At 36.9% G+C, this 22,268-nt stretch overlaps 1 protein-coding gene across 1 annotated transcript in view; it reads right to left on the bottom strand.

Moving 5' to 3' along the window:
• The window catches only part of Zpld1 (zona pellucida like domain containing 1), a 38,148-nt gene that overhangs the window by 15,369 nt on the left and 511 nt on the right, over positions 1–22,268 (bottom strand). Inside the window, exons 2-4 of the mRNA XM_052739765.1 lie at positions 8,048–8,268; positions 4,961–5,142; positions 3,436–3,508 (exon numbers count right to left, since the gene is read on the bottom strand). Of these exons, the coding sequence (XP_052595725.1) occupies positions 3,436–3,508; positions 4,961–5,142; positions 8,048–8,268 (476 nt within the window). The remainder of the gene's footprint in view (positions 1–3,435; positions 3,509–4,960; positions 5,143–8,047; positions 8,269–22,268) is intronic.

Consider the following 22,268-nt stretch of genomic DNA (forward strand, 5'->3'; position numbering starts at 1 on the left):
GAGTTAGTATTTCTAAAGAAATTGCTGTTTTATGGCGAAATCATTTTTAACGTTCACTTTGAAATTTTAGTCACCAAAGAATATGGAGAATATTGTGTTTATCTGGCTGGACAAAAGCAGCGTATTTAGAATTTATAGCATTAAAACAAAAAGATTTGGATGTTTGACATCTGAAAGAATTGCATCCACACAGGAACATTCCATTCCTGAAACAGCCAGGTATACGAGAAACTGCATGTTACATCTGGGGAAACATTAGCCCCAGTATTTCTTATTACTGTCTACATTTCTGTGGCAAGTATCAATGACTTCTACAGCCATGGCAGAGAGCTAGTATTTCTTTTTATGTTTCTGGATTCCTTTTCCTATGACTTCAAGTAAATTTCAATTCATTACCTATCTTGTTCCTGCATCTTATGTTGGCATTAATATTGTCCCAAAGAATGCTGACTTCCTTCACAAGAAATAAGCTCATAAAACATTTGCAAATGATACACAGCCCCTTTGTGGTTGGGTCATGAGTCATCAAATTTTTTCATCACCGTTTGCATGGCCCTATTTATTCAGCCACTCAGCAAACACTAATAGTTGAATACAATTCAAACACAAAAGGCATCCTTGCTTTCTATTTCCACAAAGGAGAAAACAGTTGCTTTTATATTACACAAAGAGAAGGCTACAATTCTAGGTAAAATAATTTTCATACATAGAAAATTCATCATCAATAAAAGTTATTTTTTAGAAATGTAACATTCCCAAGCACATAGACTATGTCCTATTATACATAAACACAAAAGAAGAAAGAGGGTTGTGTCCAGACAGTGTGCAGCTGTTTCTGTCCTAACAACAAATGAGAGAAAAGAGTTCAGCAGTAGGCATGTAAAACAACTTGAAAGGATGCCTAGGGACTTACAAAAAAACTTCTCTAGGGGAAAATAGAATTTCTAATGGCTGTAAAATGACATTAAAATTTAAATGCTACAATACAATTACAATTGGGTGACTAAATATTAATATCCCAAATAAATAATAAATGTGGCTTGGAATCAATTAATGAAAGTATTCCAACATTTTCTTTTCTAAAGGGAATTCATAATTTTTAATGTCTTGCTATATACCAAAATAATATGATGTTAGACCAGTTTGCGGCAATGATATTTACATAAGACAGCAATGAATGAAGCATGTCCTTATATGAGCCATAGAGCATACAATAGGAAGGGTGAAATAAATGTAAGTGGTCACCTTAGCTAACAGTAATGTCTCCACACTAGTTCATTATTTTTAACAAATATACCCTACTAGTAGAAGACACAATAATAGAGGAAATTATTTACAGGGGTAGGAGGGTATGTTGGAACGTTCTCTCATTTTTTTTAAGTCAAATTGTCTACAAACATAAATTTGCTCCAAAAATGGTAAATCTGTTAATTTAAAATAATTTATAATATAGCATAGGGAGAGTTCAGTGGTTAAAGATCTTGCTGCACAGGATAAGGATCATTCCCTCCAAAGACACATAAATGTCAGCAAATCATTGTAGCCCACTTGAAATTCCAGCATTCAAGAAGCTCAGACAAGGGAATCCTTGACTATTCAAGGAATACTTAGACTAGCCCCATTGACAAGCTCTGGGTTCAGTTGAGAGATCCTGACTCAATAAAGTGAGAAAAGATAAGAAGACTACTGGCAATAACCTACCTAGGGCCTCTACACTTACTTCTGCACATACACATATCTATACACACAGAAAAATACATATACACCAACATGCTCCACACACAGACACACATAAAAGAATGAAAAAATTATTGAAAATTATTAAATTTTAAAATGTAATTCATAAGAAATTTCTAAAGTTCAATTTTTATCTTAATCATTAATATTTTTATTGAAAACTGATTAAAATTCAAATTTTAGCACTCTTTCATTTATAATATGAAAAAAATGATTGCCTTCTACTAAAGAAATGTAATATAAAGATTATTATTAAGTTATAGGCTTTTATTTGGCACCAAGAAAAACTGTAGGAATATGCTTGGGTAACAGTACTATCACACTATTTTTAGTGGTAAAGGTAAGTTAACAAGAAGATTGTCCTCATATGTACCATCATATGTAGTCTGATTTTCTACTTTTACAGTGGAAAAAAAAGTAGTTTAATTTCACAGGAAATAAAGAAACTACTGAGTGGCATATGGATGTATTTTTCACTATATTAATAACGGAAATTCTCATCTCTGCTTCACTCAGTAACCTTGAGTATTGTTGACTTCAACATGATCCACCTCAACTCTGTCTCAGAAAGTTTACACACAGAACTCAACAGGGAGAAATCTTGTCATTTGAAGCTATTTTTATAAATATTGCACACAAAAAATAACAAATATTTAGCCACCCTCTGAACAAAACATTAGTACATAGTTGCTAAATATACAGAACCAAGTAGATCGGTAGAGTCTCTTTGCAGAAGAAAGTTTACAAATGACAGGAAGGCAATCTTCAGTTCAACACATTTTAATGTGTTGTTTAGAACTCTGTGGTGTCAAACTACAAACTTATAAACATGATTTTTAAATGCCTTTGGAAAATGTCCTACTACAATATTTATAGCTCATTATATTCAAAGGATAAAGCACTGACTTTTAAATCAGTTGCATGAATTATAACTCAGGGCCATGATGACATGAATAATAATGCAAAAATCAGATTCATAATTTACAAAAATGTTGGTTGATAGATTGAAAAATTGATATTTAAATCAGGCATTTAAAATGTATGAATAAAATTTTAATCAACATGAAAATATCATTTGGGGGATTAATGTTACAGTTATAAATAGAAATCCATGTATTTTTCACGTGTTGCTGCCACTCTTGATATTTACATGATAAAAGTTTAGACAATGCTATGTCATCAATCCAAATTATTTCAGATGTGACAGAACTGTCATCAGCCAAAACCCATGTTCAAAATATTAACACATTCATCACCAATGATGACTCCAAGAGAAGTATCATTTGAACTGTGTATATCGTCTCACAAAACCTTTATTCCCCCAAATCTTAACTATGAAGATACACACACACACACACACACACACACACACACACACACACACACACGTGCATACATATATACACAGAGAGAGAAAGAGATGCAAATAAATGTAGATGGGTTCTTGGAGTAACTATTGCAGAATCACATTTATGGTATGAAATTTCTATCATTTATCAATTTTAGAAAATTTAACAGAGCTTATAGTGCAACTTTATAACTAAGATATATGAAAATGAAAGTAAATATGGATAAATGTTACCAAACTACATCAGGGTTAATGTGACTTTCAGTGGGTTTTTATAGAAAGGCTATTCATATAAATGATTCCTCACAACAGTAAAAGGGAAAAATAACGTCTTTCACCCATCAACTTACGTTATAAAGGAGCAAGTTCAAAGTGCTGACAAATGTTCCATTGTTCTCTCTCACAGAAATAGCAGCTGAGGACCTAAAACCAATTTGAAAGAGGAAATGTACTAATGAGATTTTAAATTAAAAGTTTTATTTATACTCAGATGTTAGATTTTAGAGAATAAACTCTTGAGTTAGCTTGATACACTTTTAACTAGGCCTTCAATAGGTATAGTATTTAAATCATCAAAATGGCACGCTATAAAAAAGTAAGGGAGCTCAAATAAAGACAGACTGTCATTTATGATATTTCTATTGATAAAGTCATCTTTTTATTTGGCATTACATATGTAAGATATTTGGGGCTGGAAAAAATTTCATTTCCTAAGAACTTAAATTTGAGGCAAGTAGATTGTCATCAATTTCACAAGACATTCTATGAAGTCGGGGATTTGTTCAACTTTTCTCATGCTAGAACAAACAGAATATGGTAAATAACAGGGTTTGATAAGCATTGATTGAATAAATGGACACATTCCTTAGATATGCCAGGCGAAGATAGAGTGAGGGGTGCACCCCCCATGCCTTTATCCTTTAGCCATGGCCTTTCCACATCTAGACTTTGCTTTTGACAGAGCATACCATCAATGTACTATGAAAATGTTCTGTATTTTTTAACCCTGAAACAAAAAGTAACTCCTTTATTTCCATGTACTAAGATTAAATGATAGTTAGACTCTTATAACACAGACCCTCAAATTAGAGAAGGGAGCTTAGCATTCACTTATTCCATTGTGTGTCAAAGTAATCGACAAATGTAGGTGTTATGTTGTGGACATACTGTGTCTTCATGTGTGTATTTTTGGAAATGATCAATAAGGACGTGGATATATTCTATAGCTCCAGTCCTTGTCTAGAATTGCTTGGGCCTACTTCATGGCATACATCTGTCCTCCTCTGCAAAAGTCATGAGAACTCAGAGTCTGGAATTATAGAAGCCCACAGTGAGGGCAAGTGGCAGTTGGGTCAGGCAATGTAGTGACCAAGTGTCCTATGCATTGGAAACACTGCAAAACTACATAAGCACAGGGCTTTTGAGAAAGGAAATAAGAACAATACTAAATAGATAGATCATAGGTAGGTAGGTAGGTAGATAGATAGATAGATAGATAGATAGATAGATAGATAGATAATAGCTGATTAGTTTATTGATAGAAAATTAGCTATATAGAAGATAGATAGATAGATAGATAGATAGATAGATAGATAGATGATAGATAGATGATACAGAGAGATGATAGAAATAGATGATAGAGAGACAATAGAGATAGATAGAAGATAGAAAGATAGAATATAGACAGATAGACAGATGGAGAGACAGATAGATAGATAGATAGATAGATAGATAGATAGATAGATAGATAGATAGATGATAGTTGGGTCAGTGTTGCACTCCATTACATTGTTTGAATGTGACTACAAGCCCATCAAAAAATATGAAGCAAGCATAAAGAAAATATGAGATAACAAGAATAAAACATGAACTCACGAAGCAAGCTGCGTGTTATTAACCAGGTATTCCAATGGATAACTACAGCTAAATTTGTAAAGGAGCCCAGGAAGATAGCTGATGATTGTTGGTGGGTCTGGAGTATCAATATATCCTGAAATATTTCCTATCTGTACTGAAGTTGCATTTCCAGAAGCACCGACACCAGGAATCGTGGACACCTGTTAGGACAACAAATCAAGTTCAATGATTAAATGTTCATATCTGCACATATATGCACTTCACATGCAAGTAAAGCATTTGACCACCTCTTTCTCATTTTGGTTCAGCTGTAACCTGCTGTAGAATTGAAAATATACAAACCTTTATGAAATGTATAAGTGACAGTGTGTCTTTTAAAGTCAATGAAACCTTATGTGTGCCAAAGATACTTGACTTCTACTTATTTTATAAGAAAGGAAAAAATTACATATGCAGAAGTCTACAATGCATTTCTAAAAACCTCATTGATAAATCCCAACTTTTCTGACATGACTTAAAAGATTTGTTTTGGCTCTGTTTGCTACATGACTTTTGTAGCTCCAGACTTCCCCATGTTATTCTTGTTGCTGTTATTGTTGTTGTGTGCATATGGCATGAGAGTCACAGAGCACATGTGGGGTTCAGAGGACAACTTTGTGGTGTTGATTCTTTCCTTCTACCTTTCTATGGTTCTGTCAGTAGAATACAGGTCTCTGGGCTTTACCTGCTGGGCCACCTTGCCAGCCTGTTTAGACTTCCACACTGGATACAGTGCTCCTTCACCAAAGCCCTCCTTGCTCTGGCCTTTGAGCATACCCCCTCAACCACCTCTCCTTTTCACCTCATCAGAACCCATTACTCATGTATAACACTGTGTCTTCCCAAACCTTCTGACTTGCCCACATGCATTATTTCTCTCCGCAGGACATGGGCAGCCTGATTGCTTTGCATTCCCTCAACCATCCTCAGAATACCTGGTGGTCAGAGTCCATTTGTGTCTTCACCACAGTGCCATGTTGTGGGTCTTACAAATAATTTTTGAACAAATAAATGCAAGTCACAAATCTCCTAAGGACTATCCTTTCCAATGTTTTCTTTGGTAGATCAAGGAGATTCCCATTCTCAGACAAATTTCAAGGAGACCACGAACTCCTGGAAGTTATAGGGAATGTTGCTTACGTTTGTGTTTCCTAACACTGCTTAGTTTTCACTGGATTCCCCAATACTACTAAAACTGAAAAACTATCATCTTAGGAATAATAATGTTTATGATTTTCATGAAACCAAGGAAGAACACAGTTGTTTTCTCACCATGCCAAATATCACACAACATTCACTAAATACTTTTAGGAGATAGCTCTGTAAGAAGTAATACTAGATCTTTCAATAATAGGATAAACTTCATGCATGATCCTAACAGTACACAGGCAGGGCTAAAGCAAAGATCTAGCTGTTGCATGAGGGAAAATCAATAGGAAGAGAACATTTGTTTTAATTCCAACCTACTGATACAGTAGTCTATCTACTTTTTCTCACATAGGAATGTCCTCCAAAAAGGCTCCAATGCTGGTGATACCAGAGATAAAACATGAAAATTAAGAAAGCCTCTCTTCCCTCCATCATTTATCTGACTTACTAGGTGAGTATATCAGTTCTGTAAAACACACACACGCATACACACACACACACACACACACACACACACACACACACACACACACACACACACACACGCACACACACACATTTTTTATATCAGCCAGCTTTCCGAGATGTGAAAAGCACACATGTGTGAATAGCATTTCCCCTGTCTTTTCTCTAGAGTTCTTTTCTATCTAGCAAGGCAACAGTGACTTCAATCTATGAAAGTGAGGTTTTGAAATACAGTGGGAGGATGGGAAATTCTGCTGGTCCCTACCTGTACTCCCTCCACTAGGAAACAAAACATGCAATAATCAACTAACCGCCCTCTCCCTTAGGCCTGCTTCATAACCTCTGTGAACACAACTCAGAGAGATGAATAAACGTTTTTAATAAAAAGAGTCAACAATACACAATCTGCAGGCTTGGAAATGGTCATGGGAACAATATTCTAACTGCCCTTTGGGATAAGATAAAGAAGGAGATTCAAATAAATCCCTTTCCTGTCTGCTAGCTCCCACCAAATCTTAGAAACCATGCCCTTAGAATAACCAAGCCTTCCTTTTTAAACCCTAGCAATATTTTTTGAAAACTGAAAGCCAATTTTTCCTTCTTTACTGTGCTAAATGATTATGTGTACAGCACCACTTTTGTTAGGATTTATTGATAAGATATTTGAGCTAGCTAAATAAAATATAGTACTAGATGAAATTTAATGTAATTAATGCTCCCACCACATATTATTAATTTCAATTAATTTTCATTCCCTGGTGTGTCGATTTCTTCTTTAATTCTATTTTTGGTATAGAGTGAACTAATAAAATAGTAAATTATATTAATTATGAATTCTCAGTCAGGGTAAAAATGTTCAAAGCACTGCTTGGGTTATCAAAATAACTGGAAAGAGGTGTTGCCAGAATTGCATGGGTAAAACTGGATATGATAAGTATTTTTAAATGCAAGGGCCAGTTCCACACCAAGAAGAACTTCACGCAAGAAACACAGCCTTCTTACAAAGTATGAATGGCAACTAGTGAAGGGTAAACGTGAAAAAAGAGTTCAAGTTTTTCATCTATATTTAATATTTCTTACTGAACGGGGTCATTAGAGCTAGATCATAGCAAAAGGACAAAAACTGTTCTTATGATCTGATGCATCCATAAAGTGTAGAGTATGGCTCGTGGTTAGAGATGTCCACCGATGTCAGTCTAACAGAATACTGCTTAGAGTAGCTCAGCCCATCACATGCCTCTCCACGGCCCAGCTCCTATCAACACAACCATTATTAGAAGACAGAATTGTATATTTGGGAGTTCAAACTTCCAACAGGCAAAAGAAAGTGAGTTGTTTGGCTTTATTGGAATTTTTTTCCTGAAGACAGATTGGGCTCCTGATTATTTCATGAAATGGGAGCTTGTTTATTTATGACCTCAGATATAGCACAGGATTTCATAGTAATCTTACCACTAAGTTGTTTCCACAACCCTCCAAGGTGCTGAGATTAATGATGAAAATGACCACTGCTGGAAAGGTGTTGTTATTGATGAAGCCCCTGCAGTGGGAATCCCCATGCCTTCCATTCAGTGCCAAATCTGTTTCAGAATAACCCGAAAAAAGGACTGTGCAAAAATTAATCTTCATTGTAATGGCCTGCACTCCACAGTAGACACTGATGTCTCTTTCAGCTGAAACAAAAAATACATAAAAGCAAAAGTAAGTCATAAAAGCACAGTAGAACACAGGCGGATGACTTGAGTGTTCCCCAGTTTACTTACCGTCTCCTTTTGAGTCTTGATCCAATGTGCAAGTCATTACGAAAAGTAGCCATGAAAAATAGTCATTGATTTAGTTGTTTAAGGGAGACTTTTTTGACTATCATAAGTCACCTCTGTTTCCTTGAGCCTAATGTTCAGAGGGTGTGCATGAAATGTCAGTCTCGCACTGCTGAATGACAGGAGAATTGAGTTGGGGAAATCAGGTTACTGAGGAAATTTAGGAGTAGAGTAACTGAATTATTCAGATCTCCTGTCTAACGTGAAGCAGTACAAATGATGTGTTTTCTCAAGAGAAAGGAAGCAGTTAAAACCTGCCCTCTGCCAAATTATTCAGCACATTGCTATTCGGTAACTCTTGCCATCCAGGATATAGAAACAAAAGCCATCTTGAACAGGCCCATTTTATTTAGCCAACAGTAAATCATATTAGAGAAAGAAAATGAAGAATAGTGTAGTTATACTGTGTACAAAATGCACAGCTTGCTTTAAGAGAAATGTTTCCAGTGATTATGCATGCATTAGTTGGGCATAGAAAAGCAAAACATAACTTGCATGGTTCCCCATGGCTCTGTTATTTCAAGAAGCATTTTAGACATGAATAAGCACATGCATAAACATACAGCACACAGAGAGAAAGAGAGAGACAGACAGACAGACAGACAGACAGAGACAGACTTTTCATGCCTCTAGCCATTCTTCTACAAATAATAAAGAAAAATTAATAGAAAAAGGAGAGTTCACAGTATAAGTAATTCCTAGCAGCAGATTTTACTTTCACTGAGCATTGTCCCATCCCAAGACTTTATTTGAAAATGGGATTGCTACAAATTTAATTAGTTAAGTGATGATGAGGTCACTGCAGTAGAGTGAGCTCCAGTGGAATATGACTGATACATTTAAAAGACTGAGGAAGAACATGAGCTGATGACAGAAGAGCAAAATGATGTGTTTGGGAGCCCAAATACACCAAGACTGTCTGGGCATCACCAGGCCACAGAGGGACAGGAAAGGGTGCTTGTCAGACCCTTGATGGGAATGTGGCTACACCCTGATCTTGAATTTCTGGCCTTCAAAACTATGAGATGATCATCCATGGTTTTAATTCACCTTGTGAGTCAACATGTGCCCATTGGTTTTAAATCACTTCCTAGGTGATACTTTGCTGTATCCGTGCAGGAAATGAATACAGTAAGTTCATGACCTTTGACATGGCTTCCCATTAAAATGAAGAATCTGAGACAGGCATCAAATTGACACAATGTAGAAACAAACAGGAGATGATTGGACTACTTTGATAAATTACCTTGATTGTTTAAGAAAAAAAAAAAGCTCAACAAAGTAAAATGATTTTGACATGTGATATAGAATGTTCATCTGAGAAATATGTAAATCTCATTCAAGATATTCAGCAAAGAATTAATTTGCTTAAATAATTCAATCTTCAGCAGGGTGGTGGTGGTGGTGGTGGTGGTGGTGGTGGTGGTGGTGGTGGTGGTGGTGGTGGTGGCGCACACCTTTAATCCCAGCACTTAGGTGGCAGAGCCAGGGGATCTCTGTGAGTTCGAGGCCAGCGTGGACTAATAAGTGAGTTCCAGGAAAGGTGCAAAGCTACACAGAGAAACCCTGTCTTGAAAAAACAAAAAAATAAATAAATGAAAAAAACAACAACCAAATAATTCAATCTTCTTAATAGTGTCAGTAGATATTTTTGAAATATGATTCTCTATACTTTATACTAGTCAAATGAACTATATTTTGAGAAAGTGAATAAATCAATGTGGAAGCTTCCATGTTTGATAATAATCATAAACTCATTACAATTATATTCAATGACTAAAAATTTTGTTGTGGACAAAAAAACAATAGTAGGCTAGGTGTATTACAAAAATTCTAATAATTCATTCACAAATGGATACATAAGATGAATGAAAATATGCTTTGCCATCACTGAAGATAATAAAATCTACTTAATTTGGGGAATATCTCTCCAGCCTTAAGCAATATTAACCATTTAATGTAACCATAATTTTTAAGTGGTCCTTTTTTGTGGTGATATATTGTGTACCCTAATATACTTGCCTGAGGATCAGAAGACAGAGCCAACCACTAGATTAGACAAAGAGATCAAGCAATGGTGGCACATACCTTTAATCCTATCACTCTGGAGGCAAAGATCTGTCTAGATCTCTATGAGTTCAAGGCCACATTGGACTGCATGAGATTGATACAGTCTAGGAGAGAAACAGAGCTGGCAGTGGTGGCATACACCTTTAATCACAGCACTTGAGATCTCATGCCTTTGCTTGGGAAGCACACATGCCTTTAATCCCAGGAAGTAATATGGCAGGGCAGAGAAAGGTATATAAGGCGCGAGGAAGCAGGAACTGACTCTCTTTGGGCTGAGGGTTTCGTAGAGGTGAGGACTAGTGGCTGGCTGTTCTGCTTCTCTGATCTTTCAGCTTTCACCCTAATATCCGGCTATGGGTTTTTTTATTAAAAGACCACCTAAGATTTGAACAATGATCTTTAATAGAATAAAAGAGTTTATTTTAAAGGGTTTTATTGAGTATTTGTAAACCACTTTTGTCCCTCTTCCTTTGGTGTAGTTGGAAGCACTTTAATCCAACTGTCAACTTCTTATTTAAGCCCCAATTGTTGATACCTTAACTAACTCCGCAAGATTCTCCCTCATCTTTCACTGGCCTCACTCTACATTCAGTTCTCTGTATCATGCTTGCTCCCCATGTTTGTTAAGCAAAATATTTTTCATGTGTTTAAAAGTATTAACCCAATGAGTGAGAGCTGAGGAAAACAAAGCAGTGGTTTCCCTGGGAGATGATTTGTAACGTTTTGTGTATAAAGAGACTGAATGCATTTAAGCCACCTGCTTACATAGTCTGTGCACAGTTACACTGTCAACATGCCAATGTTTCTCATGGAGATTTAGACAGGCTAAGTGTCTCATTAAAGAACTGAAATACATGTTAATCAATCAAACTGGTAAAAATGATGCTCTGTATTCCTTCACCTATCAATGTGGCCATGCTGTAGCCTGATGCAGATTTACTGAAGTCATGCAAAATGTAAATGTGACATCACTGTGTCAAATTTCTAACTCTGACTCTTTTATGTTCTGATTTTTATGTTTGACTCTTGAGTGTCCTATGACTTAAAAACATAGTAAAGACTGACCTCCAGAACTTCTTTTCATACTGATGCTTCTGTTATCAGGTAAGCCTTTTGAGCGATTGCACGGCACTGATTAGTACAAATTTGCAGCCAGATTTAAGGATATTTCTATCTCAGTATCAGGAGATACAAGGATACAGATGATTTGATTAATTGCTCTGATCCATGTTCTTATAATTATATAATATAATTTGACAACATTAAGTCTTCTAACAGCACTGAAAGTTGATGTAGATCTCCAAGTTAAAGATTTGGGGAGGGAAAGGGAGAAGAGGAGAGAGGGGAAATTCTGGTTGGGATGGAAAATTAATTAATTAATTAATTAATTTTTTTAAAAGTACTAAGATGAGATAAAAATGAGTCAGGCCATCACAAGCTAGGAATTTGTGGCTTCATCTGTATGTTGCTGAATTGACACAAGTTATCTCTGAAGATTGTTCAGAAAAAGAGCAAAGGCAGCTCTACTTATTAAATATATGTATAATGTCCTGCAAACACGTTTGCTAATATGTGTGGTCTAAAGACAAAAGTGCAATTACATATTAAAGGAATGGGATTTTACTCATGGAAAAGAAGTTGTACATCAGCGTTATTCACACACATATGCATATAAACACACACATACACAAACATATATATATGAGATATATATATATATATATATACACACACACACACACTGAGGTCCATCATGTCTTTAATCCCATTTATATGGTAAGTATAGTCTATGAACTCCCAATCAGGATACATTTTTTATACATCAGGAGTTAGATCGTTGGCAGAGTGATGGCACATTTATACTTTACAGGATTCAATCAATTTGCATCAGGCTAAAGGCATGATGACTGTGTAATGAGTATTACGTGACTGTGTAAACAGGTGTCTGGCTTAAATGTACTCAGTATCTTTAAACAGAAAAACTGAAAGACATGTTCTAGACTTTCATTCTAGAACTATTTTTGTTTTAGACCATGATCTACTATACAAAATTTACCAGTACATAAAATCCAGTAGTAAAAATCATGTACTACATTTGTTTTAGGCCAGAGGCTATTATAACCTTATTGTGTCCAAACTAAATGCTATCTCATGTCAATGAAAGATTCAAAAGTACATTTGTGATATACTTATTAGGTATCAGTCTCCACAACATACTGAGGATGCCCCATTATTTCAAGAAGGTTATGGACTGTGGTTCAATAAAGGAGAAAGTGGAAAAATGGCCCTCACAACATGGCCTGATGATATGGAAGCACTTTGTAAACACCATCTATCACCTACTTTGGTCAAATAAGGATGTTTGGAAAGAGCCTGTCAGTAAAAAGTGAAATAATTCCAACTGTCTAAGGCTTAGAAGGAGTTGATTAGGTGACGGCATGAAGAGTAGTGGGTGTCAATCACAATCATTTTTAGGAGGTGTGTGGTAGCCAAGGAAATTATTCCCTGAGATAAAGGATTCAGGGAAAATAAAAAAGGATAGAATTAGTTGTTGAGAGGCCAGTGTCTGTATGGGACACTCAAGACAAGATGGGCAATAGGTAATCAGAGAGAAGAGGAAATCATTTTCAGAGAGGAAAGAGCCAAAATGCTCATTTCAACTGTCTTCCTGTAAGCTCTATGAACAGTGAACTATGCTGATAACTGGAACTACTCAGGAGAACAATCAGGTAAAAAGAAAAATAAACTAATAACAGACAAAGTAACATCAAAGCTGTCCTTTTCTGCGATTATCCAGTTTCCCTGGTTCTCATCCTATGCCCCACTCCATATTGCTTTAAGAATGAGGCTATGGCATCACTTTCCTATTATCTATGAGTGGATATTTGTTTCCCCATTAAATTATAAACTTATCAAAGGTTCTAGATTTTCTTCCCAGAGTGCCTAGCAATACTAGCAAACGTTTAATTTATATCATGCATGTGCTGTAAATCTTTCACAAGCAACACTCATGGTTACTAGCTACATAATACGAGGTTCTAAGTTTCACAGACAAAGAAAATATATGGAAACAGACAGATCCACCCTGACAGTCCGTACCGCAGTCTGTGTCTGACAGCTGCCTGGAATGGCTCTGTCTGCAGAGTTTCCAGTGACATTAGGAATCTTGTTGGTAGCTACTATCTGGTTTCACGTTGAAAAACTTAAAATAGTATGCATTTCACAGGGTTTTGCTATTTGTTTCGGTACTTTTATTAACTTTTTCAGTGTGTGTTAATCTTGGCAACTTGTTGTCTTACCTCCTTTCTAGTAGTTTTAAAATCATTTTCTCTTCCCATTGACATATTTGCTGATGCTTGTCATCGCTACCAGCAGCAAGTAAGTGCCAGACAGCCAGTTGTGGATGTAGATGGGGCTGACATGGTGGCTTCGATATCTCAAGCCAGCAAGACCACCGTGAGTTCTCTAAGTGTCACCCCTTACACTTTATGGAAGAAGTGAATTACCAGGGAACCTCATTAAAATACAGATTCTGCTTCAGAAGATTTTAAGTGGGGCCTGCACTTCTCACACCTCTCATAAGCTCCCAGGTGATGCTGATGTGACAAGTCTCTCAGTCAATTCAGTTGCTAAGATACAGCTAATTATTTTGATTGGGCAGGAAGCTCTTAGGAGGATTTCACTTGGAGAAACTAAGCATGCCCACAAACATATATTGGTAGGATGCAAGATACACAGGAAGACAAGAGGGAAGGTACAAATACGAAAGCAACGAGAGAGAGAGAGAGAGAGAGAGAGAGAGAGAGAGAGAGAGAGAGAGAGAGAGAGAGAGAGAGAGAGAAATATATATATATCCCTTCTTAGTCCAAGGAGCTATTTCATTTTGAATCTGAATGAAATCAAGCAGACTTGTCTTCAGCCTGAGCCTGCTTCTGCTTTAATATGCTAGGAACAACCCAGGTGACAGATTTGAGAAAGGGACCAGTCTCCCTTTCTCATCTTTATACACCATTCCACAAACCACAGCAGAACATTCCACTTCTAAACGCAACTGCGCCAAGTGGAGAGGTGTTTTCAAAAGTGGTGCTGTTAGCAAAGACGGTGCACTGTGATCAAGGGACTGGAAGGACTATCTGCTTCCTGCCCATGGGGGACTCTGGAATGGTTGGAGATGTGCAACAGAGTGGATGGTCAACTGTGACCAGGCAGAGGCTCCATACACGTCAGATGCCAGGATCATGTGAACATAATCTTACACTTACACACTCACAGGCTGATGTGTATGTGCTGAAAAGAAGCACTGGTGCAAAGGTGACAGGGTAAACCAAAGCCAGTTGGGTAGAGAGCAAGGGATATTTTCAGCACACAGAAAAATGGCTTTAGAGTTTCATAGAAAATTTCACCTGAAAATCACTTACCTCCTGGACTTCAATAAATAGTCTAATAATAACTTGTGCCATCATCATAGACTTTAAGAATAATTTATGTAACATTTCTCTTTTTTCTATTCCTAAAATAAAAAGCGGTGGATTTTCACACTATGCCAGCTTACAAATTACCTAGAGAACAGATGTGTGTGTTTCTTTAACTCATTTTTAAAGTTATATTTCCTTTCACAAAGTTTTTATACAAGAATGAGGCTTTGGTACTAAAACAGCAAGAAGTCCTTAAGGGGTATTGATATTTCATCTACGCAAAATACCAGCAGCTGATGAAGAATTTAAAGTGGATTAGGGATTCGAGTTTCCTCTCTATATTGAACAGGTTTCTCACCACCTTATTTTTTCATAGCAACATCTGTTTCTCGTTAGCAAACACAAGCTGCTGTTTCCTGGGCTTTCAGATATTCATGTGGAGTCTGAGGCAAACTTTGAAGACTTATAATCACATTTGCTGCTATACTGTGGAACCAGAGGAGTCTGATAAACGTTTTAAGGCAGAAAAAAAAAGGGAGGAGATACAGGTTTTATTTGCACAACAGAAGTACAATTTTCATGTAGTTAATAATTTTGCTGTTAAGGAGGGGAGGGTGGGCCCTGAATTATTCAGTTGCTGCTCTTGCTGACTAATTGCTCTCTCCTCCACAATGTTTTATCATTATCGACTAACAAGAATGTGACCGGTATCCAGTGCCTGAATCAGTTCTTTGGCCTCATCTGTTGAATAATTATGGTCACAGATGCAAAGCAGGAAGCAGGCATTCCCTTGACAAACGGACAACCCAAGAACTGCCCCCACATAGGACAGCAGGAGAACTGGCTTCCTTTATCATCACAGAGGACCAGACATAGTCCCTGAAATTAGGATTCTATTGGCTGCTCCTCTGAAATGGAACAATGCAACTGTTAAGCCAAGCCAAACACAAAATAAGTTTATTTTGTAGAACTCACCCATTCATTCTTTCCATGAAAAAGGCTAAACAAATATACTCACCATATGGCTTTTTGATTCTTTAAAGAGGGGATATTTTTTATGTATGATTCTTCATCCTAGCATCATCTTTTAAACTTGCTATCCAAAGTTTGTTTGGGGGCAGGGGCTTCAACATTTGATAAAAGTGCCCCAGCTTTGTATCACTGTTGAGTGCTAACTTGACAGTATTAGACAAAATCTAATTCTGTTTTCCTACTACAAAATGAGGTTTAAAAGCACCTTTGCTTTTTTGTTGTGAGAAATAAAATAAGGATGTACCTAACACTTAAAACATGAGACCTATTATTGTAATTGGTGCTATTTTAAATAGAATGTCAAATTTAAAGTTAGGAAACACTGATTTGCCCAGGATTTCTCATAACCTTTTAGTTTGCCCTATGTCAGAACATAAGTGTTCTAGTCCCCAGTGGTCTCTTTGGTTGTGTCCTTATCATTAAGAAGGTGTGCTTCTTCACAAAGCTACAGATTTTGTCTGACCCTTCCCCACTACTCCTTTTTTAAAGGCAGAGGCTGGTTCCAAAAGGTATCCCTCAATCTCAAATGCCAGGGCTCTTATCCCTAAGCTTCACCTGTCCAAATACAACTTTCACTATCTAAAAGTTAACTGTCTGTTTAGTTTTGGAAGTGTGTGAGTATCATCTCATTGGCTCGTGAGTCTGTTCTTTGTCATTAGCTAGGGTAGCAAAGAGTTCACTACTTCTAAAATTAGATGGTATTTCTTTAAATTTAAACAAATTAGGACCATGGTGGTTATCTTGGCCTAAGAATAAATGGCATGGAAATTAGAGAAAATAGCTCCAATGTCTTGAAACAGCAGAGGTCAGATAGGGCGAGAATAATTCCCATCTTTATTAACATTGCTTTGCATTTAGATAGCCCTTCTCTTTTGCCAGACTCATTCTGATTCTATCTCAGTGCTTAGAATCTTGAGTAGATCCTGAAGCTCCTGGTGACCCCAAGAAGGATTCTGATGTGGAAAAGAAATGGAAAGTCAAAGGGCAATGAGCAATTAACTTTTGGGCTTTATTTGCTCACTCTGTTCTTTCACAAACAACCTGCAAAACAAGAGAGGATATGAAATACTCCACATAAAAGCCTAAAGCCTCTCCAGAGACTTTTACTATATTTGGGTTTGAGGATATTTTCTTCCTTTAATACAAAATTTAAATTTTAACCATGGGTATCTGTGGGTCATTGCATGTTAGTAGGTACATTTGGAAAGATGTAGGGAAACACCCATGACAGTGTTGGCATGTGTAAGATTGAAATGGGAAGTTTAATTGGTCCTCTCTGTTGAAAATTAGAGAATTTCTTCCTCTCTGTTCTTAGAATATTTACTTTAACATGGAACTGTGAGTATTTATGTCTCTTTGAAATGTATACAAATTCCTTAGAAAAAGTAGATAGCCCTTGATTAACCTTGATGACCCAGGGATGTCATTACTTAGCAAGGGAGATAATGACGTTGCTGTCTCCTAGACACTGTGAGGAAGGAGAGGTTTTAGTGTAAACTTTGCTTCAAATGGCAAAACTACTCTAATTATAAGGATATGGAAGATAAATTTTCCTCTCCATAAACCTGATTAACTAACACAAGCAACCAATTAGCATATAAAGTTAGGATATATGATTAATGGTACTGTCAGAGTCTTGCAATAAGGACAGATATTATTTGTCTAAACATACATGCTATGGCTGTTTCACTTGATTAAGAGTGCAGAAATCTAGTCTTCACACTACCCATGCCATTGATGTGGTACTCTGATGAGTGAGATTAGTGTTTATTCAATGCCAAAGGTGTTTTCCTCTTTACTATGCAGGCACAGAGGAGTTTTAGACCAAGAGATTCTATTTCTCAATGACAGTTTCCAAATACAAGATTGTCATTTAATAAAATAATGGACTCTGAAACAAAGCGAGAGCACACAGTCACTTATTATTAATCATAGATGTACATTGGGTTCATAAGTGTAAATACAGATTTCAGTCATCATACTTAGAGACCAACCCTATGTACTTAGGGTAAGATAATGAATCCCACAACTACTCAAAATGATTTTTGTTGTAAGAGGTCAGTAGATACAATTAACTACTGTAAATGAATGTTTTAACATAGTTCTTTAGTTTATACCATAGAATAAATATAATCTTTTGCTGTCCTTGTGACTTTACAGCCAACCAACACATTTTATTCTACTTTGAGAGAAAGAAATGGTGTGGAGTTCTGTGGGTGGGGCAGTGGAAAGGATCTGGGAGAAGCTGAAAGAGAGGCGACCATGATCAGAATATAATGTATGAAAAAAATTTATTTAAAAAGGGGGAAGAATAATATAAACACAGCAAGTAAGAAGAAGAGGAAGAGAAGAGAAGAAGAAGAAGAAGAAGAAGAAGAAGAAGAAGAAGAAGAAGAAGAAGAAGAAGAAGAAGAAAAGAAGAGAAGAAGGAGGAGGAGGAGGAGGAGGAGGAGAAGAAGAAGGAGAAGAAGAAGAAGGAGAAGAAGAAGAAGAAGAAAAAGAGTCAAAGGAGGAGAAAGAACATGGAATTACATCAGCCAAATTGTCTCTGTTGAGCCAGATTATCTCTGTTGAGCAATCTTTTGAACAAGTGAGCCCCTTTACCTAGCCAAGTAAGATCCTGTCTAAACTGCCCTACCTAGCCATCTGGTCTCTTAGCTCTCACAAAGGCTACCTCCCATTGCCTGATTTGAGGAATACAATCAGTGCCTCTGCCCTTCTCTCTTTGTGTCTTTATTTCTCCCTTTCTCCTTTCTCCTAAATAAAAAAAACAGTGTTAGCAATCACAGGGTAATGCCTATACCATTCTATACTTTCTTTCTCTATTACATCATTTATTTCCTCCTTAGTATTTCCAGTATCTGAGGACTTTCCATTCTGAGAGCTCAGGGCTCAAGATCTAAAAACACTCCTAATTTAAATTTCTGACTTAGGCTACTCTTCTTCCTTCACCATAAAAATAATCTTAACAGTATCCTTTTTTGACAAACCTGCCATATTTATGCCACCCCCATTTTCTGTTCACACACCATACAGAGATTCAGTTTTTACATAGCTATCTTCTCTCTGGATGTCCCTTCTCAGACCCAGGTCTGCACTTCCTACTAGGAGAGAGATGATGCCACTATCCATTCTCCAGAAAGTTCCCCTAAGCTATTATTTCCAAATCCCAACATTTTTTAAAGCATGAAGTATTTTAATTTTCCACATTAGCTGACAACATCAACACCAGTTGCCCATGGGCAAAACATCATCTAGCCTTCCCTTTCTCTTCCAAATCAAATCAATCTTAACCTCTGCTGAATCCAACAGAAACATTTCTCTTAACAAAGGTGTCTCCTTCTATTTACTCCCACTGCCAGTCCCTTCATGAGCTTTCTCTCTGCCCATAGTCTCTTCTAACTTGACTCTTTCACTTTTCCAAACAACACATCTTTCGTAAAACAAAGCAGACCATATCACACCTATCAAAAACCGTGTTAAAAAAAGATTCAGTGTCTCTTTTCTGCCTACAAAATAAAGTAAGAACATTTCCATTACACTATATACCAGACAGCATTCTTGCCAAAACAATTAAACATAATTTGCTCAAAACTGCAGCTCTAGTTAGTTCACAGGGTTTGCAGGAAGAGCATGCTGACAGTGCCTCTGACTTGCATGCAGCTGCATCCAGAGTGTCAGGATCCTATAGATTCGATAGTATAGGACAAATGACCAAATTAGAGGCAACTCGGCTGAGCATTAAAGCATATCAAGGAATTATGAAATGTATTAGATATGTGCATAAAGCTTAATGATTTTTAAACTTATTTCCATTAGCTATGCATACCAAAGCATGAAAAATAAGTTTACTTTAAAATAGTCCAGAAATGGGAGTGGAAGGGAGAGATGAAACAAAAATTATAAATGTGCATAGTAAATAAATCTGTATGACGAATTTGAGATTTTTTAAAAACTATTCTTACTTATGTGTGTGTTTGAAATTGTCCATTCTAAGTATTATTTAAATTTACTTTATTTATTTATTTTATATCCAGACCACAGTTTCCCCTCCTTCCTCTCTTCCCCTATGCCTCACACTCTCCCAATCCACTTCTCCTCTATTTCTATTCAGAAAGGGACAGGCCTCCCATACGTACCAATAAAGCACGGAATACCAAGTTTTGGTAAGACTAAGTACCTTCACTTGTATTAAGGCTGGGCCAAGCAATCAAGTATGAGCAATAGGTAGATTCCCAAGAGCCAGCCAAAGAATTAGGGACAGTCCCTGCTCTCCTTGTTAGGAGTCCCACAAGTAGACCAAGCTACCCAACTGTCACATATTTGTAGAAGACCTAGGTCAGTCTCATGCAGACTCCTTGGTTGTTGATTCAGATTATGTGAGTTCCAATGAGCCTGATTAGTTGTTTCTGTGGGTTTTGTTGTGATGTCCTTGACTGTTCTGGATCCTACAGTCCTTCCTCCCTCCCTTCAGGAGTTTTCCCTAATTCTGCCTAATGTTTGGCTGTGGGTCTGCATTCATTTCCACTAGTTACTGGATGAAGGCTCTCTGATGACAACTGGGAGAGTCACCAGTCCTATCATAGGAGATGGCCAGTTCAGGTTACATACCCATTATTGCTAGGCATCTTAGCTGGGGTCATTCTTGTAGATTCATGGGAGTTTCCCTTGCATCACTTTTCTACCTGACCTCGAAATGCTCCCTTCACTTTCCAGTCTTCTCTTTCAGTATTCTCCCCTTCACCCACCCCCCAACTTGATCCCTTAAGTTCCCATTCCCACCCATCTCCAGTCCACCCAGGAGATCTCTTCTAGTTCCTCTCCCAAGGAAGATCCATGCATTCCCTCCTTGGACCTTCTTTGTTACCTAGCCACTAAGACTGACAATTAATAGATGGGACCTCATGAAACTGAAAAGCTTCTGTAAGGCAACGGAAACTGTCAATAGGACAAAATGGCAGCCTACAGATTGGGAAAAGATCTTCACCAATCCCACATCCATCATAAGCCTAATCTCCAAAACATATAAAGAACTCAAGAAACTAGATATCAAAAAAAACCAAATAATTCAATTTTAAAATGTGGTACAGAACTAAACAAAGAATTTTTAACAGAAGAATCTCAAATGGCAGAGAAACACTTAAAGAAATGTTCAGTATCATTAGCCATCAGGGGAATGCAAATAAAATAACTCTGAGGTTCCATCTTAACCTGTCAGAATGTCTAAGATAAGCACACACACACACACACACACACACACACACACACACACACACACACACACACATACACACAAAGTGACAGATTATGCTGGAGAGGATGTGGAGCAAGGGAAACACTCCTCCACTGCTGGTGGGAGTGCAAACTTGTACAACCACTTTGGAAATCAATATGGTGGTTGATTTCAGAAAATTAGGAATCAATCTACCTCAAGATCCAGCTATACCACTCTTGGGCATATACCCAAAGAATGCTCAATCATATCACAAGGACATATGTTTGACTATAGTCACAACAGCTTTATTCGTAATAGCCAGAACCTGGAAAAAACCTAGATGCCTCTCAACTGAAGAATGGGTAAAGAAAATGTGGTAATTTACACATTGGAGTATTAAAAACAGTGACATCAAGAAATTTGAAGGGAAATAGATAGAACTGTAAAAAAATCATCTTGAGTGAGGTAATGCAGACCCAGAAAGACAAACATGGTATGTACTTACTCATAAGTGGATATTAGCTATAAAGTAAAGGTGCTTTAAAAGAGAATTTATTTGTGACATTCAGTACTATTAAAACCTCACCTTCACACATTCTATAGATTTACCTTTGAGAATTTGCCACAATGATCTCTATATCTTGCCTCACAGGCCAAGAATCCAGACAATAGGTCTGGGTTCATGAAACCACTTGGCCACACTCCAGTCTCACTTCAAAACTCTTGCTTCAACAAATGGAACCACGTACTGATTGCTCTGTTCAGGTTTATTGCTCTCATGTTTTCCGAAAATGGGAGTTCGGCAAGTATGAAGAGTGTAAATGCTGGCCAAAGGTCTTGAAGTTCACATGGGAGACTTGGAAAAGCAGTTTCTGATTCTCTGATCATTACTTTGTAAATGTGGAATGAAGATGATGTAACCCTAGCTAATAAATAATGACACTTACATAAGATACAGAGTACCTCTTATTTAAGTGTTGGTTTATTGACCTAGGACATGTCCACAAATATGGACAAATATCACAACTATTATATTGGTAAGTTTTTGTAAAATTCATTCAAAAGCTGACCTGTCCAACTTGATGATGATAAACATTTCATTGAAGCAGTATTTTGGAAGT

This window comes from Peromyscus californicus, unplaced genomic scaffold, assembly GCF_007827085.1.
Source record: "Peromyscus californicus insignis strain IS unplaced genomic scaffold, ASM782708v3 Scaffold_16__1_contigs__length_79575227, whole genome shotgun sequence".
Lineage (NCBI taxonomy): Eukaryota > Metazoa > Chordata > Mammalia > Rodentia > Cricetidae > Peromyscus > Peromyscus californicus.